Below are 20,495 nucleotides of genomic sequence, written 5' to 3'. Positions count from 1 at the left end.
GGCAAAGTTGGCGCTAATGACGTAACATATTATTGCAGGTGACTGTACATAAATGTTTCGGTGATTTTGAGATTATTTTTCAGGTTAGTTTACTAACAATCAAGTTATGCAGATACCGATTTCGTGAACGTATAAGTAGTAAGGTACCGCTATTGTTTAGCGATACCGATTATTTTTGAAGGTAAAACTATACCGGTTGAAATATAACGATATTAAAATTACAGCAGGGACAACCATTTTTTATAGGTGTACCTAAACCATCATTGGCCGAGCGTTAGCAAAGGTCTCCGTTTCAGCTTGGGCAAAAATGCTTTTGTATGTTCTCCTTTGCAGATCACATTTCTCAACTGATTCTCGTGAAAATTTGTAAGCAGGTTCGATAGAACTATTCTGTTTCGCTTTATCCGCCAAAATGGAATTGCCACCCTGCTGAAACTTTATTTATTTAAATTCCTATTGAATGGATTTTGCACCTTATGAAAAACCGTATAGAGTAGTAAATAACATTTTACATCTGACTTAATGACATCTTGTTTTATTCGCTTTAATTGTACAAAACGCGTATCTCGACAAAGCAATATTAGGTAGTAAAACAGTCAACAATCAAATGAATTAAATAGGTACGTCACGTGTGACATGAACAGACAAGGAAAGCAAGATTAAATGCATTGTTTCTCTTTCATCTTTCAATGGAACGCTTTTACCCTCAAAGGAGGCTAGTGGTCAATACTAAACTAAAAGTCCAATCTAAAAAAACATGATGGGTCACTGACCTGTCCCAGTAAAGTGAGGTAGTGTGCGTGAAGTGAGCTTGTGTGTGAAATGGGGTAAATTGACAGAATCTGAAATTTTACCCACCGCTACCGTCGCCTTAACTAGTTACTCTGCCGTAAGAATGAAATCTTTTCTTGATATGGTTTTGTCGCTTCTCTTTTCTCTCTCCAATTACACAATGTTGCAAGTATTCAAGTTTAGGAGTCTAACCTTACATTCAAACAGCAAATATATTTACCAAACAAAGATCTAAAAATAACTTTATAGTTGTTCACTACACGCCAATGCAATGTCGTTTCATGGCTTCCTAATCGCGATAGTACAGTCACCTGCAATAATATGTTACACAACGAAGGCCGCAAAAATATCTGACACGAGCTAATTTGAAGAGCCATAAGAGCGTCGCACATATTTTTGCGGCCTTCGTTGTGTAACATATTATTGCAGGTAACTGTACCTACCGTAACACGATCGCTCTCTTTTATACCTATTTGGAGGAGGAAGGAGAAGTTAAGAAATCACTCTGGCACGTGTCGAATATCCTCTTGATTTAGGTAGCTATCTGCATATGACATTCTCTTTGTGGAACTTAAATTCATACTTAATTCACGTCTTTCGAAATGGGTTTGTTATTCTGTTGAGTTACATGCTCTGTCAAACAATTCTGATAAGGAGCTGTCTATGTGTTCTACTTAGAGTACCATTTTGCTGATATGCCTACTGAGAGTACCATTTTGCTGATATTGTACCTCCCTTTATCTTTTTATTTTTTAAATAAAGGAATTTCGTCATTTTTTAATTCAACTGAAACTCTAAACCGTTAGTGCCAAAATTCCAACTCACAAAATATGTTCCAAAGGCACCGCGTTGCACTCGCGTCGATACCGCAGTATTAAACCCTCGTACGATGCTCGGCCAGACAGCGTACGTTCCAGAAATTTCCATAACGGTGACGTCACGCGAGGGGTGTTTTTGATTTGATGGAGTGTGACTCAGGAAATATCGATATATGTTACTGAATACTTGGTATAGTCTTAGCCTAACCTTTGAAGAGTTCAGGGGAAACGATGAGTCCATTTAATGACATTAGTTGATTGACTTTTTGCGTTCAAAGTGCCTTACTACTTACTGTGCATATTTCCTTAGTAATCGACTAAATTTTCATTGCTCTTGAGTAGGGTTGAAAATTCTCGAAAAAATCAAATCGTTTTTTCAGGTTGTTTTGAAATTTTCGTATTTTTCCGTATTTTTCAGTTTTTTTTGGAAAGAAAGGAAACTTTTTTAAACTAACGACAGCGTCAAAGAGTGAGTATTATATTCTTTGGTCAAAGTCAATAGACATTTTCACAAACGATCGCCAGCCAGCATTTAGATAACAAAACACAGGAGACTAAACAGGTGTTTAGGAACAATGGAAAAATTCACAAGTTCTTTTCAAAGTCCGTTTTTTTTACGTTAATTCCGATTTTTTGTTTTTCTCGGAAAAATATACCTATAAACTAAGTGACATTGATTTTTTACGAATAAAACTTAAAAAAACATGGCTTTTAGTAAAAAACGGGATTTTTTCCGGGTTTTTTCAACCCTACTCTTGAGTAAAGTACCTAGGTACTTATTGTGCTATAACTTTTTAATTGAAATTTTTTGGAGAATGTGTTGAAATCGACCCTTTTCTTAGCTTTAAAGTAGGTATGACCATAAAATATATTTTGAGAAAAAAGACCCTCGTTTTTCTCTTTAAATGCCGTGACTGACTTCAACTTACAGATTATGCAGGTGGTCGATAAGGAAGCAGCAAAATTTTCAAGATTATCGATATTTGTTTTTTTTTTTTTTAGTTTCCACTATATAAGACGTGTCTATAGGGAGGGAGGCCTTCTTAAACTTAAGTTGGGAGAAAAGCAGGATGAAAGCTTCTTAAAAACTGGTTCGTCCCCATTTGTTTAAAGAACTAACAACTGTCGAAAGTTGTGATCGCTTGAGTAGACTACAACTAACAGAATTAAACGACCGGTTGTCAAAAATCGAAGAAATTTATTCTGAATTTGACTCCGTTCAGTGTGATATAGAGAATGAATTGGAAATTCCAGATGAGCAGTATAAAGAACGCGAGGCTTTCGAGAGCAAGTACTTCGGGCTCGTCGCGCGCGCACGCGAGCTGCTGTCGGCGGCCGCGCCGGCGCCGGGCGCCTCTGCGGGCAGCGACCGCTCGGAGACAGGTTCTTGTGTGACTGCGATTGGAGGTGGGACAAAACTTAAACTTCCTACTATAGATATGCCTAGCTTCTCGGGCCATTATCATGACTGGCTGGAGTTCCGTGACACATTTAGTAGTCTCATACATTCAAATAACTCAATTCCAAACATTAATAAATTTCATTACCTGCGCGCCGCACTGAAGGGCAGTGCCGCGGTAATAATTCAATCTTTGGATTTTTCCAGCGATAATTATACATTAGCTTGGGAATTACTTTGCGATCGTTATAATAACAAAAGGTCTTTAGTGAACAATCATATTCAGGCAATTTTTAACATAGAACAATTGTCAAAAGAATCGTCTAGATCAATAAGAAACCTTATTGACACGATAAATAAAAACGTAAGAGCACTCAAATCGCTTGATCTCCCTACTGAGCATTGGGATGTACTTATAATTCAAATAATTTCAAGCAAATTAGATACAACAACTCATCATAAATGGGAATCCTTTAGGAATAAATTAAAGGAGATTACTACACTTAAAATGTTTAACGATTTCCTTAAAGATCGGGCTGACTTATTAGAATCTACAGAAATGTCTTAATAAAAAACGTAGGTCTAGCAACACTACGCACAATCGACAGAAGGCGTTGACAGCTACTACATATTCCCCTACTACTTCTCGCAAGTATGCTTGTCCGTTCTGTAATGACGATCATGCACTGTACCTATGTCAAAAGATCAAATCATTAAAATTACAAGCTCGCGTTGATAAAGCTAAAGCACTCAAGGTTTGCTTGAACTGTTTGCGCGTGGGTCACAATGAAAAAACGTGTAGGCTAAACCCTTGTCGCACATGTGGATTACAGCGCAATAGTTTATTGCACGAACATACAACTCCTGCATCTTCGCCTTCGTCAAATGACGTCGCGCTGCATTCTTTGCCGCAGCCTGACGATGAAGAACAATTTTCTAGTCCAGTTCAAGAAATTTCAATATCAGCCGTACAAAATGATAGAATGCTACTGTCAACGGTCTTAATTCAAGTGACAGACCACAGTGGTAAAAAACACACAAACGAGCGTTACTCGATAATGGTTCGACCGCGAGTTATATTACTGAAAGTTTACGCGCTAAACTAAACTTACCTACTTCTTCAGCTCCGACAACCGTCGAAGGATTAAATTATCAAACCTCACATTTATCAAAGTCGTGTGACGTACTTATGTCGTCATTAATCAATGATTATCAATTAAAGGTGCCCTGCTATGTGGCATCGCGTATAACCCAACCGTTGCCAGTGTCTCGAATTGACCGTACAACGTTAAACATACCGCCACACATTAGGTTGGCCAAGTTAATCTTGGCGAAAATAACAACGTTACCAAACGTACAATACTTTCAATGATGTCACAAATCTTTGATCCATTAGGTCTTGTTAACCCATGCGTGCTTTTAGCGAAAACAATTCTTCAGAAGTTATGGGCCGCAAAGATCTTGTGGGACGAGCCTGTGCCGTCAGATATATCAATTATGTGGTCTAAATTCGTATCGTCACTACGTACCATAAATAATATTCGTATTCCTCGATGTGTCGTGATCGACAGTCCTTTATCAATAGAACTTCATACGTACAGCGATGCATCTACACAAGCCTACGTCGCATGCGTTTATTTACGTAGCGTTAATAATAATAACGTATCTGTCCATTTAGTGGCAGCAAAAGGTAAAGTTTCTCCGTTGAAACCTGTGCTGACTGTACCGAAACTCGAATTAGCCGGGGCGCTTTTGGCTGTACGGCTAGCAAATAAAGTGAAATCAGCACTTAGATTAAATATCACTAGTTGCACCTACTGGTGCGATTCCACAATTGTTCTCGGTTGGATTCGTGCACCTAAAGCTCATCAGCTAAAACCATTTGTGTTTAATCGAGTTAGCGAGATATGTGACTCAACTGACCCAAGTGATTGGCACTACGTGCCTACAAAATGTAACCCTGCCGATATAGGTTCTCGCGGGGCAGACGCCAATCAATTGGAAAATTGCAGCTTATGGTGGTCAGGTCCACCCTATCTACTTCAAGACGAACATTCTTGGCCTAAACAGCCATTACATTTACAAGATTCTGATTTACCAGAGTTCAAGGTCATATGCAACTTAAATGCAAGTCATACTGATCACACATCGTATTTTACTGAGTTTATGAAGCGATTTTCTGATTTCGGTAAGCTGCAACGTATAATCGCATACGTTCATCGATTTATTTACAATTGTCGTAACCCACAAGACAAATATACTGGTTACATAAAAATAAATGAACTAAATTTATCTTTAAATTCAATGTGCAGATTCGTTCAGCTTGAAGTTTTTAGCTCGGAATATGACTTATTAAAAAATATTGGGGATATTGGGAGATAATAGTCCTTAATTTAACACAATTACATTTTTTACTCTGTAATAGAAAAAAGAAGCAGTAAATTATGATACCTAATAATTAATCATCATGAATAACATCTTGCGTATAAAATATATGTATTTTTAAGTTAACAACCGGCCAAGTGCGAGTCGATGCTTTCAACTGTCTACCTATCACGGTTCATGAGTTACAGCCTGCATGGTGACAGACAGACAGACATACAGACGGAAAGACGGACAGATAGACAGTGGAGTCTTAGTAATATAGGGTTCCGTTTTTACCCTTTGGGTACGGAATCCTAAAAATTATGTTCCTCTTTAAAAAATTCACGGCAAGTTGTTTTCATCGTGACATAATTATGTTTGCATAATTTTATTTTTATCATATTCCTTGCTACATACAATCTTGGGGCGCGTGTATTTACATAACAAATAAATTTGCGACGAAAGAAAATAAGGGTTCGCTTCCCCTCCGAGCGTCTCGAAGGACTTGGCTCAGTTTTCCCTAGGCGGTCCCGATACTCACTTTAACCAGTATAAGTGAGCTCTCCCAGTACACTTAGTTGTTATCGAACCGAAGGTCAGTGTTACACTGGTCGTTATGAGTGTTAGATTCGCCTACACTTGAGAAGCAATGGAAATGCACGGCTCGCTCTTCGCTTACTCGATTTCGTTTTGCGTTGTAATTTGAACTTTAATTCGATTTCAGTAAAGTACAGTTTAAATGGCGCCAGATAAGAGGTTGTCTTTGGATTTGTTGTTAAAATGGTTGCAGTTTCAGAATGGTGACACCTTAAAATCAAAGGCCAAGTTTGGAGATCAAAGATCGAACGGGGATTTTGGGAATTGGGATGCAAATCTAAATTGTCTTCAGTTTTAGTCTTGGTGTTATTATAGGTAAATTCTTGAGGGAGTAAGTATAAAGGTGTAATTTCATCTAGGTATTTGACGTCAATTATTGGGATTAGTAGTCAAGTGGACGCCAGGCTCCCATGCGCCGTGGCAAAATGCTGGTATAAGAAGAAGAAGAATAATGATTAAAATTAAAACTCATTTTATAAATCGAAAATTTAGATTCCCATGTTAATATTAAATATATTAAAAACGGGTCACTCACGTATTTTAAGTCGAAAAACGCTCGACATGTTTCACTCCGTACCGAGAAGTATCATCAGGAGCTTGCGTTTACGGTGACGGACCGGCGCAGACTGCGGGCCGCAGCTCTCCGCGCCCGATGACTCGGCGCAGGCGCCGGTGGCGGCAGGGGGGGGGGCGAGAAACTACCCTCATTTATGGCATTATTGTCAAAAGATGGGTTGCACACAACACTCACTACGTCATTCGCTAATGGTTCGTCCACACTGTCCACCCACGTAGTACCCATGTTAATTTCCATAAAAATATGAGTTTCCGATTTTTTTCCGTGTGGAAAATTCGCTATTTTGGAAACTCTCCAACGGCGTATCAGTACGTAGGTAAATGTACACAAGTAATGGTTAGATACCTAGTTACCTACATAAAGAGATGATGACGTCCCATGAAAGCCGGTGTGGTTGTTCCAAGCCGCAGGATATATGGCACGCATCAAATGCATGCAGTGCCAAGCCAAACACCAAACTCTAATATATGCGTCGGACTGGCGGCAGACGAATTATTTTACGAGCAGAGCATGTAGGTACATAAGAGCAGAGCATATGTATTGGTTTTCGACATTTGGCTCTGTGGGGCTATTTGAATCTAGGTTCAGTAGTCTCAATGTACCCCTTGACGCACGTGCAATTGTATGTAAACCCTGACCATTAGGTAATATAAGATCACGCGCCATATTGCGGAATTTAATTGGAATTATATTTTCCATACTACGTTGTATGGAAAATGATATGTACATGCTGAGAATAACAGCGCTCTTTTGACAAAATAATTATCATGTATTTCTAGTCGGGCTTTACACATATTATTTATTTATCCCTCAATTTATATAGGAATTTAGTGTATAGTGATAAGGTATAATTTATTTATTATTATCTCTATTTATTTTTCTTCTTAAGTTAGGTTGTTTATAACATGAATATAAAAGTAAAATACAAAAGCACATAAAAAACAATAAAAAATACATATAAACACATTATAAAAAACCTAACCTAGGGTGCCGCCGGCAGCGGGGCAGGGCCCAAGCTGCCGGTGGTCAGGGCCGCAGAGTGAGGAATCGACGTACTATACGCGCCGTGTCCAAAATTACCGCCTTCTGCATCTGACCCGTGATCCAACAACCCAGCGAGAGTCTCTCTAGGTGTTGGTCGAGACTCTTCGCTATGAGACCGTTCGCTGACACGACTATAGGAACAATGATCGTCGAGTCAACATCCCACATGGCGGTTATCTCGTGAGCTAAGTCTAGGTACTTGCTGGACTTGTACTTCTCGGCCTTCACGAGATTCTCATCATGGGGGATGGTGACGTCGACGAGCACGGTCCGGCGCTGCGATCGATCTATCAGCACGATGTCAGGCTTATTGGCTACAATAGTCCTGTCAGTGATGATAGATCGATCCCAATAGAGCGTGGCACGACCATTTTCGAGAACTGGCGCAGGTGAGTACTTGTAGTACGGCACTTCGCGGTCCACAAGGCCGTATAGGAGGGCAAGCTGCTGGTGAATAATTCTGCCTACGTGATTATGTCTGTGCAAGTGTGCCGTTAGCAAGATGAGAACAACCGGAGATAATATGCCTGAGTGACTCTCCGGGACGTCGGCATGCCCGACAAATGTCGACCGTACCGTCCTTCAGGATATATCTCCGGTAGTTATTCGTCATGATAACTTCGTCCGCAATTGCACAGGCAAAACCCTCGGTTTCTCCGAAGAGGTCCCCGAATCGTAGCCTGTTCACCGACGCGGGTAGGTCTACATCGGGTCCCATGAGGGCCTTGTAGAACCGCCCGTGTAGCTGCTTATCCTTCCATACCGCCTTGCGGTCCTCGGTGCTTAGTACTACAGGTTTGCGCCAGTTCTCATTCGCCAAGGAGAGCGGCGTGAGGCCCCTGTCAGCTGCTACCACATCACGATGCATCCCACACTCGTTGTTGAGGAAATAATTCCTGAGATTGTACACCGTGAGGGTTGTGGAAATTTTATTATATTATTACATATTTTCAAATGTTGTTTTCTATTGTATTTTATTGTAATTGTATTTTATGTGCATTTCAAACACAATCTTGATGTATTGTTGATGAATAAATATGATGATGATTATAATACTTATTATTGTAGTAATTAGGTATATTTCACTCATAACTTAAAATTTAGATAGGTACCTTCTTATTTTTTCTTACTGCAGACACCTTCATTCATGTTTTTCTTTTTTTTAGAGCTGTGTACAAAACTTTGTTCACGGAGCTCTTATGGGATCGTCTTGTAAATCTGTCCAATGTGAATTTTGTCTTACATTTTGCTTAACCCTTTAGTCCGTAGCGGCAACATACATGCCATCATACTTGAAACAAAAACGCATCTCTACAATAAGAATTACGGTTCAAAATCGAATAACTAGAAAGGAATTTCAAATGGTTAAAGGGTTAATAAGAGAGTGAGATACAATGACATTGGAGCAAGATATTGGACAGATGGAATACCACCCTAAGATGAGAAAGGCGGACAGCAAACGTCAACTCGAAGTTGACTGATTTCAATATGCTGATTCAGCCTTAACTAAGCAAGCTTATTGTTCCGTACTAGATTTACTTAGCTGCTGTCTAGCAGCATAAAGCTCTGGTTTCCTAGGATACTCGTAGCGTTGCCGTCATATAGCGGCCGTCTCCATACAAAAGACTACGATATCCATATTTAGCCGTATTATTTTGTATGGAGACGGCCGCTATATGACGGCACCGCTATCCAGCTGGTTTGTTAGTGCACGACACCTTGCATTTTGTGACTATGCGCTGAAACTTGGCACAGTTGATTCTTAGCTGGTCATGAGCAGATACAGACCGGGAGCCGTCGAGAGCCGTTTAGTGGGGGAGGGGGAAAGTTCGACGCTGCGGCGCTTCACTTGGAGCAACATTTCTCTAAAACTATACCTATTAGGGCATGTAATATACAGTGTGGAAAGATAAGTCGGGCCCTGGAGGAAAACTACCTTAAATCCTTAAGCTGGCTCATTTTACTTAAAGGAGACATTCCTTTATTTTTAAAAAGAAACAAAACTGCATTCAAAGATTTTTCTTTTTTTTCTTAAGTTTGGCTTGTCTAAAAAAATCTTGAGTACTAAATATTAGATTTTATGGATATTTTGTACGACAGACGAGTGTAAGGCCTAATGTTTCTTGGAGAAATATTATCATTAACATTAACCAAAGAGGATTTGAAGAAGAGAGTTACTGTCATGGTAAATTATGTAGCTACAGTTCATTTACTGCCATCTTTCGACAGAAGATTAAACCTGTTTGAACGCCATTTGATTTTGATCCTTATTCTTTAACTGATATGTGTTAACTTTTTAAATATTAATATTCACGCCATCTACTCGAGCATAGGCTGAAGGTTGTGGCGCCATCGCTCGAAAACATGGAACCATACCTTTGGCCTATGGTCGAGTAGATGGCGTGAATATTAATATTTAATAAGTTAACATATATCACTGAAAGAATAAGGACCGAAAGTCAAATGGCGTTCTAACAGTTTTATGTTCTGTCGAAAGATGGCAGTAAATTTACAGTGGCTACATAATTTACTTTGACAATCCGTCTCTATAGACTTTATTCTCTTTGCATTAACTGTATCGACTAGTAGAATAAAATTGCGAGTGTTTATTTTTTGGAATTTTTTGTCGGTTCGAGTCCCGGGAGAGGCAAACGAGTTTTAGAAAATCTTTGAATGCAGTTTTGTTTCTTTTTAAAAATAAAGGAATGTCTCCTTCAAGTAAAATGAGCCAGCTTAAGGATTTAAGGTAGTTTCCCTCCAGGGCCCGACTTATCTTTCCACACTGTATAATTTTTGGATAAATTGAGGATGAGGAATCTATTATTAGAACAAAACACTGCACTTTCTAACAAACAAAAAACAACAAAAGAGAAAAGTCTAAAAAACGGATTTTTGTTTTTTTTTTATAATCACCAATTTTTTTAAAAGTGTAGCAGGAATCTGAAAACAAAAAATATAGTTCTAAAGCTACACTTATTACGTTTAAGAAAATATATAGTTTATTATACAAATCTGTTGATAAATGGGAGATAAAAAATAATATTAAGCGTGGGTCAGAGTGATCTCAATGCAAAATATTATTAAGGTGGGAAAGTTACTTATAATTTGTTCTATTATCGTTTTTTTTTAGTTTTTCGTAAATAACTCGTAAACGGTAGCCCACGGCAAAAAAATATCTGTTACGTAAATAATCTGTTTCAGATTTCTTATAAAAGGATCAAAATTAAAAAAAATATTGAAGGGAGAAAATAAATTCTAAGGTCCCTTTTTTTAGTCATTCGTAAATAACTGAATAATTTACATAAAATTTCCTACAAAAAAGGTTATTCAAACTTTTTTGCCAGGATCAATATTAAAAACGATATTAAAGAGAGAAAATAAATTCTAAGGTCCCCCTTTTTAAATATTGATCCTAGCGAAAAAGTTTGAATAACCTTTTTGTAGGAAATTTTAGGTAAATTATTCATGTAATAAAACATTTTTTGCTATTGGCCATCGTTTACGAGTTATTTACGAATGACTAAAAAAGGGGACCTTAGAATTTATTTTCTCCCTTCAATATATTTTTTTAATATTGATCCTAGCGAAAAAAAGTAGCACTTTTATAAGAAATCTGAAACAGATTATTTACGTAAAAGATAATTTTTTGCTATGGGCTACCGTTTACCATTTATTTACGAAAAACTAAAAAAAAATAACGACTGTAGAATAAATTGTAAGTAACTTTCCCACTTTAATAATATTTTCCATTGAGATCACTCTGACCCACGCTTAATATTATTTTTTATCTCCCATTTATCAACAGATTTGTACTATATATATATATATATATTTTTTTTTTTTTATACGTAATAAGTGTAGCTTTACGACTATATTTTTTGATTTCAGATTGCTGTTACACTTTAAAAAAAAATTGGTAATTATAAAAAAATCTAAAATACATTTTTCAGTCTTTTCTACTTTATTCTTTTTTTTGTTAGAAAGTGCATTGTTTTTGTTCTAAAAATAGATTTCTCATCCTCAATTTATCCGATACTGATATATTATATAGGTATAGTTTTAGAGAAATGTTGCTCCAAGTGAAGCGCCGCAGCGTCGAACTTCCCCCTCCCCCCCACTAAATTTGAGGGGTGGCTCTCGATGTCTCCCGGTCTGTATCTGCTCAAGACCAGCTAACAATCAACTGTGCCAAGTTTCAGCGCATAGTCTCAAAGTGCAAGGTCCCCATACAACGGTGTGCACTAACCAACCAGCTAATCCTAGGAAAACCGAGCTTTAAGCTGAGAGCCCTACCTATGTTAGTTTTAGGGTTCCGTACCCAAAGGGTAAAAACGGGACCCTATTACTAAGACTCCGCTGTCCGTACGTCCGTCCGTCCGTCCGTCCGTCCGTCCGTCCGTCCGTCTGTCACTAGGCTGTATCTCATGAACCGTGATAGCTAGGCAGGTGAAATTTTCACAGATGATGTATTTCTGTTGCCGCTATAACAACAAATACTAAAAAGTACGGAACCCTCGGTGGGCGAGTCCGACTCGCACTTGTCCGGTTTTTTTATGTTGCCAGGCAATGAACTTCATGATAGCATTAATTAAAAATTAACCCTTAAAATTGTAAGCAAGACAATGGTTCATTACGTATTCCATATCCAATCATTTCATTTTCCCCTAATGTCATTCAGGGTGACTCATTGCATTTAATTTGCACATACATGCTCCCACTGGCAAGTCGCACTCCCACTCAAAAATATCATTCTGTCTGCTGTCGTGCAGTTAGTGGGCAATGAGAATTGAGTTAACACGTCGCTATCAATTTGTCCGTGCCGTGTAGGTGCTCTATCACACTCGTGATTCGCATCGCTTGTCAAAAACTGATGCATCATCATCGGGAAATCCGGACAAAGCCAGACGAAGACAACATTCGGGTATAGTGCTTACGCGAGCGGCAGTGCGCGTGCGTTATCCTTCCACGTGCGTCTCTTTCCCTCCCCGGGCGCACGTGCCCCGTCCCTCTCACTCCCAGAGGGTCGATCTATACGACGCTAGGTACGACTACGGCATGGTGCCGTACCGTCGTTAGTACGCAGGTTTCTCGCGTCAGACTTGAACGCCAGTCGGCAGTTTGGCAACGGAACGCTCCCCGCGGCCGCAATAATGTCGCGCGCCGTGCTTTTTATTAGTGTTTTTACCATATTTTTGGACGTCCTCCACGCTGGCCAGGTAAGTCGACACCAGTCCTACCCTTATTATGTGTATTTTCTACGTAATTCTGTGTCGGCGAATACCGAGGCCACTAAGTCGAAAATCGATTGGACGCGTTCGAATTTGTTTTCACGTCGGGTGTAAAATAGTAGCTGAAAGGAGTCGAAGGATTGATAGAGACGCTTCGGCCGTAAAATTTTGTATTATAACAGCGTTGTTAAAGAAAATCAGCGTTTTTTTATAAAATACTTAAGACAGATTGCGTAACTGTAAAAAACATATGCCATTGAACAATTTGCAATTCTTTACGCGTTTTTATTGAAGATGAGCATGGTTAAATATTATGTCCTTGCATAATAAGCATTATAGCAATAACCGCGATTAACTTAACGCAACCATTCAACTTCAATTAGCAAATTCCGTTGAAATTTTAGTGAACAATAAAACAGTTTATATGTTCTCATGTTTACTTTTAATATACTAACCTACCTACTTATATTATACTACTAACTATAAACGAAGCGTGTTTTTGCAAATCAATTTAAAAATACCGTTGTTTATGTTTAAATTGATTTGAAATATTTATTACAATACAAATCGTTAACTACACAGCTCTACAAAGTTTGGCGAGCCTTTTATACATCATGTTTATACTAAATTTATAAATATATTTTAGACATCAAACGTTTTTTATGTGTAAACTGTGTGCAAAACGTCAGCATTGTTAGCACTTTCTACGCCAACGTTAACTGCCCGACTTTCATCGGGCCGTAAAACGTAAAACCCAGCGATGGGCAATATTTGACAATGCTTACAGGGTAGAACAATAGCTTTCCTTTATAGCGCTATATATTTAATGCTATCGTATCATTTAACTGCTAACGAGATCTTTGGATACGAAACGGGAGGGCTGGTTGTTTGCAACAGTAAGATTTATTGTTTTACTTGATTTATTGTTAAACCAAACCACAGTAAAAGAAGTTCAAAAGAAAAAAATTGAGACTTAAGTACCTAAATAATTGTTACGTTTACAAAATGATTTGTTTTTGACAAGCTCGTAGGTACCTATCTGTCATTTCGTTTCATTAATTAAACATTTAATTCATAAACTCCGTGTTAGGTACAATTTTAACCCATTACCAGGCTGACATTTCAAAAATGACAATCGAATGTCAGTCTTAGGTACTCATCGAAAATAAAACACATGTTTGAAGTGCCGTATGTGGCATATCCCTTAGCCTAGTAAAGGGTTAACGGTATGATGTTATGCAAAAATACCACTAAAAGGAATAACCAGTTAAATAACTGTTCTTCAAAAAACTAAATAAGCGGCCAGGAATCGAATAAGCTCTGTAAAAACTAGAACCTTGTAGTTTCACAAAACTTACAAGCCTGATAATTCTATTACGGGCTCATGAGGCTGTAAATGAAGCTTGGGGAGGAACGCTGCCAAGTCTTTTAGTCTGTAAGCACCCTCATAGCCTCGCGTGTCTTGGCTCACCTAATTTATTGTCTTTCTACTCCGAGATTAAAGGCAGCTAGGTGGAGCTTTTTACGTAATAGAAAATTGGTACTAACTTTATTATGATGACATTAAGAAAAGAGGCTTTTTGCTCTACATCTGCTAAAAAAGTCTATATGCATCCATCGGGTTCCGGCCTTATGATTAAGTCGAGTTTTGGGGAAGGGGAGTTTTTCTTTTTAGATCCTACAACGATGAAGTGTGATAATGAAGACCTCGTTAGCGTGAAAGGAGTTTAGGAGCTCGCAATTTGTTTGAAATTGGTATATGTCCTATAGAGTTTTTGGATATACCTAATAAAAAATAACAAGAAGCCAATGCACTATAACAAATATCTGATTCGTTTTACAAGACTGGATTAAAAAATAGAAATAGAAATTTATTTGCAAGAAATGTGGTAGGTACAGAAATTTTGTGTTAACATGCAATTTTGCGAGTTCAGCACATTTCGCCAATAATCTAGGCATGCAAATTAGACATGCCATTTGTATTTAAACTTTTATGGACAAAGATTAAAGCTACAAGACATTGAGGAGGACATAAAACTACCTAAGCCTCTATAAACTCGATAATTCTATCAAGCACTCCTGGGGTTGCAATGCCTAGGAGCATTGCCAACACAACGCCACTAAGTACAGCCGAATGTTGTCAAGTATAACCAAGTGTTACCAAGTCAAGGCACCCTCGTCCGTGTTAGCGACGTAATTTATTACTTGTGTGGAAGTTAGCGCGATTTCTTACGGGTCGCAAAAGAGGAAAACAATGAGAAACAAATGCGCATTGCGTAAAAATACTTTGTGAAGTGCTCGCAGCATGTAGATTAGGAGTTTCAAGTTTTGGATGGTGTTCTCAAACATTTTGTGCTCGGTTGTTTCGGGTTGATGTCAGGCACTGACATAATGTTCAAAATACGATCTGTTGGGTTTAATATTATACAATAACATGTCCATATCTACCCAGCAGTCAAAGTGCAAATCGATCTCGCCAGTTCATTATGTTATTATCTTGGGTTATATTCTTCGAGCAACACCGGCTTCCGAACTTATATTTTAAATTTCAAACATCGTATGACAAGACAAATGAAAGTACAATTTTTTCTGTGACTACACAGCAAAGTAAGCGAATAAATTGGTTTCATTAAAATACTGCGAAAGTGCAAAAATAGAAAAGAAATACTTAAGAATCGTCATAATGCGGCTAAGAAACTACAGTGATACAGCAGATCGTAAAAATTGACGCAGGGAATACTGGCTACTGCTGCCAAGTGGAACGCCTAGGTAGCCTACTTACTGTGTTCCCCTTGGAGCTATAAAGATCATAACTTCTGACTTCGAATTATACCTCGAAAGCATTGGGCTCCTCCAATTTTTGCGTTGACTTTTGCTTCTTTGTGCCAATTATTGGCACCCTTTTGATGAGTTCTAGTCTATTAAGTTAAGTACCTATTGAATTTAAAAGAGAATATCAATTATCATTATCAATGTTCGGCGCCCATTTTGTGCAGGATTGAAATGCAGTGCAACGTCTCAATCATGAAAGGGCTGCTGCTATTAATTCACTGATATATGTAGTGATACCTTACTACTGTGACCACCAGCTGGAAACTCATCAATGAGGTTGACGCATCAAAGACACGTCGATCTTCTACAAGTCTACACGAATGCACAAGGAAAACGGAATTTTCGGAGAATGCCCCGGTTTTGCGAAACTGGGCGTGACTACAATGATCAGATGATCACTCCAATATTCCATCTTCAAACAAGAGTGACTTAATTTAGTATTTGCTTGAGCTTTGTTACTAAGCATTTGGTTCTAAATGAATGTGATTGTGGTGGGGTAACTTCAGTGAAGTTCAGTGAAGAAATAGCATAAACCTCTTGTCAGAGTATAATAAGGATCCGATCGAATTTTCAATCATATTTGTGCATTTCGAAAACATTTTTTTCTGCTCTACCTATTCAGCACAATTTAGGTTTGTACACTTTGTACCCACGTTTTTGACCACCGCACCCATATGAAAGGTTAATGAATGGCCAGCCTTAGGTATTCATATTGCAGCACATCATATATTATTACGACTACCGTTGATGTGTAGAACGATATCGTACATCAGATTACTTGAACATTTTATAACACAAGCTATAATATTGCGTGAAGGTGGTGATTTAATTGCAGATACCTACTTTGGGCACTCATTTAACAAGTGAGTGCGAAGGTCGGTTAAGTACTTATAATTGTTATAATTATAATGAAACGAATTTAGTTTGCAGTTAAGTAATGTGTACTAAATAAATATAATCATGTAGCGGAGCTCGTAAAAGCATACAACTAAATAAAATAATTTGGAGTAAAAATTTTCCTACTGTAGAAATCTTATATGGATTCAATAAGACAAGGAGTCCAATAAAAAGTTTTTAAGTTACTCGTGACTCTATTACTGGAGACCAACTAATAGATTTGAGAAAGCAAAACAATGCTAAATGCAACGCTGACTATAGAAACAAATAAACATTTGACAGGAAACGGACAATTAGCGCAATTGAGTTTTGTGTTAAGTACCTACCTACATTTCAATACAAATTACATATATTATTATGTGAATGAATGAATTAGTTGGATAGGAAAGTGGTTATGGTACGCTAAACATGATTCGTACATTAAGATACCATCTTTTACGGAAGTAGCTACCGGATATAGTGTACAGCGAGACATTTCTTTCAAAAAACAGTGGAAATATCACCATAAAAGGTAAACTTCTATGACAATATGACATTCATAGTGACACCTGTCCTACATTTTGTCACTGTATTTTTATTTATTTATTTATTTTATTTTTATTTAGAAATTTAAATCAGGCAAGAAGGCCCATATTACAAATACCTTACAAACTAACCTACATATGTATTTTATGTATATACTTAAAACTAAACACCAGTTATTTAGTCGACAAAACGGCGTGGCTCCGTTGCATCGTCTGAGCCACGCCTGGTAATAAAGAGTATTACACACCTCAAGGGAATAAGGGAAGGGAATCTAGCGTAGTGCTAGACGTAGTTTCAGCAAAAGTTCACGAACCATCTCCATGGCTTATGATGTACGCTGACGACATTGCACTGACAGATGAGGACAAACAGAAACTGGAGCATAAAGTGAACCAATGGAAGGGTGCGCTAGAGAACGGCGGTCTGAAACTAAATGTTGCGAAGACCGAGTACATGGCATGTGGCGGCACGGACCCCGACCCCATAAAGGTAGGAGACGATTATGTCGTGAAAACGAATAAATTCAAATACCTTGGGTCCGTGCTGCACGAATCGGGTGAAATCGATCACGACGTCCAAGCCCGAATTAGCGCTGCTTGGGCAAAATGGCGAGAAGTAACCGGTGTCCTCTGCGACCCCAGGATACCGGTGAAGCTAAAGGGCCTTGTGTACAAGAGCATCATCCGACCAGTCCTACTATATGGTAGCGAGACCTGGCCTGTCCTCGGAAGGCATGTCCAGCAGCTTCACGTCACGGAGATGAAGATGTTGCGATGGATGTGTGGCGTTACGCGACTAGATCGCATACGTAACGAACACATCCGTGGCAGCCTCGGAATCCGTGATGTAGCGGATAAGCTGCAGGAAAGTCGCCTCCGATGGTATGGCCATATACGCCGCAGACCGGTAGACTACGTCGGAAATAGATGCCTCAATCTCACTGTCCAAGGCCCTAGATCACGCGGTAGGCCTAAGAAACGCTGGCTGGACGTCGTGACAGCGGACATGGGGGAGAACAATCTCACACCCGAGGATGCCGAAGACCGGGCAAAGTGGAGAAGACTGAGCAGGAAAGCGGACCCTGGCGCCAGGCCGGGAAAACGCTAGGTCGAAGAAGACACACCTCAAGGGAAGAAAATAATGCAGAAAGAAATAGCACCCCAAGCTAAATACATAGATACACATAAATACACACCTACATATAATCATAGCGTCAAACAATCTAATGGACGAACTTAAACTGAACAAATCTCTAGTGTATTTTCTATGTGCATTTGTATGTGGTGTATTCTCAATGTTTTTTATTTATATTTTGTTGCTTTGATGCCAGCAACACACATGGCCGTATTCGTCCAAATATGCGTGTTGCATGTCTTCCTTTAAAATGCCAAACGAAATTGAAGCAGCCATAAACCGTAATAACAAATCGAGAGGTGTATTTTTGGAATGAAAGAAAGCGTAAGCGATCACATTAAAGTAAATACGTTTTAGCTAAATACATAAATTTAAGGTTTAAAATTTAAAAGCTTAACACGTCTGTTAATAACGTTATAAGGTTTTACATTACAATCCGAGAAGAAATTGTAGAGAATTATTGAGGGCGCCACGTCCTACGTAACTGTCACATTTTTGCTTAAACATGGCAACAATTTAGTATTATGGACCTTTTTAGTTCAATTTTATTTAATTTCTACTATTTTATGTCGCACTATATCTAGAGTTAGACCAAGAAAAGTCTGCAGCGATTTTGATAGGCCACGCAGTGCAAGTGTCATTTTAAACGTCAAACTTCTTGAAATTATGACGTATAAATAACACTTGCACTTCAAAATTGCTGCAGACTTTTCTTGGTCTAAAAAGGGGCCCACTGATTAACAGTCCGCCGGACGGTATCGGCCTGTCAGTTAGAACAAAATTTTGACAGTTCCGAACAACTGACAGGCCGATACCGTCCGGCGGACTGATAATCAGTGGGCCCCATTACTCTAAAATCATTAACTCCCGCCTACAATTCTCGTTTATCTAAATCGAAGCTCAGACTGTCGCCTGTTTTAAAGGACATTAAGTCTGCGGCGGTCAAAACTGTCCAAGTACATTTTCAATTTAAATACAAGGCTCCTTAAAGTAGAATTACCGTTCTAAAGACACTAACTTGGTTTAAATTGTTAACCGTTTTAGTATTTTTATCTCGCTTGGAAACGTGGACCGTTTTCTACTAAGATATTTAAGCTATCCTCGCAGTTTGAAATTATTTCTTAAAATAAAACTTGTAAATATTTTTGCGAATCTCTCGCGTAAATCGAATAAGAGTTTATTAATGTGTGGTTAATTAAAATCGATTTTATTCATTAGTAAACGAGTAAAGTAAGTGGGCTAGTCATATTTGTTAAAATCAAAGTAACAATTCTGAAAGAGATTTACTGCCGTATTCGAACTTCAAGATATTCACAAGAGACGACACGTACTAGATCCATTCTAGATACGTTATAGTTTAGATATCAACTAGTTCTCTTTTGCAGCGCAATTCGGGCAACCAATGTCACTTTTACGTTAGATAGCGTAAGATATCTATTAGATGTAAATTGGATCTCTAAGTCATATCCTGAGGAAATCGTTCAAGAGTATCTCCAGAATCGCGCAAATGTCATATTTGTCAGGTTAGATCTTAAACATATCGTTATCGTATCTTGGTGATGTCTAAAAGATATCTAATAGATGTCTATTTCAAAATTATTTATTTTATTTATTTATTTTATTTTATTTAAAATCCGAATCGGGCCCTTAGTCTCTACAATTCTTTAAAACGAGGGTGAGAATTTGAAATACTTTAAATTAGAAGTTTTTTTTATCCCGGACTATATTTAAGGTCCGTACTCTATCCACACAAGCGTAGAGATATACAAAGCATACGGAAAAAGAATGAAAACGGAAAATGTCGCATTTTAGGATCTCCTTCCTCTGACCTCTGTAAATCTGCCTGAACTATCCCGGCTCTTTTGTCCAACGGAGGATTAAATCGAGAAAAGTGAAAGAGTACCTACATTTTTAATTACCGCCGGGCGTTGGAGCTATGCGAAGATTCCGGATTAAAATAAATTTTCGGCTATTTTCGGGGTATATTCGACAATTGTCGGGGTTGCGGTTGTAATGGCGTTTCTTTCTGAGGATTTCGGGATTCCGAAAGGCTTTGGAGGGTATTGTTTCTAAATCGTTATGGAGTGCTTTTGTGTTTTGAGAGTCGGATAGGTTTGGATGTTTTTAGGATGAGCCGGGGAGATTTTCTTAATGGTGTGTCGTTTCAAGTAGGTAGTTAAATTGGAGATGTAATTTGACTATTTACGACAATTTTGGCCATAACATAACCATTTAACATCGCTGCTAGTTTTACTTATTGGTAAGTTTTTGAAGAACAATGAGTTTCC

General features: G+C 38.3%; 1 protein-coding gene across 1 annotated transcript in view; it reads left to right on the top strand.

The window, feature by feature from the left end:
• Nucleotides 1–12,651: 12,651 nt before the first annotated feature.
• Nucleotides 12,652–20,495, top strand: part of LOC134797147 (amyloid-beta-like protein) — a 233,588-nt gene continuing 225,744 nt past the window's right edge. The window contains exon 1 of the mRNA XM_063769395.1: nucleotides 12,652–12,807. Within this exon, the coding sequence (XP_063625465.1) occupies nucleotides 12,742–12,807 (66 nt within the window). The 5' untranslated portion in view covers nucleotides 12,652–12,741. The remainder of the gene's footprint in view (nucleotides 12,808–20,495) is intronic.

This window comes from Cydia splendana, chromosome 14 (genome assembly GCF_910591565.1).
Source record: "Cydia splendana chromosome 14, ilCydSple1.2, whole genome shotgun sequence".
NCBI lineage: Eukaryota > Metazoa > Arthropoda > Insecta > Lepidoptera > Tortricidae > Cydia > Cydia splendana.
The sequence above is the reverse complement of the archived record's forward strand: the minus strand, read 5'-3'. Positions and strand labels throughout refer to the sequence as shown.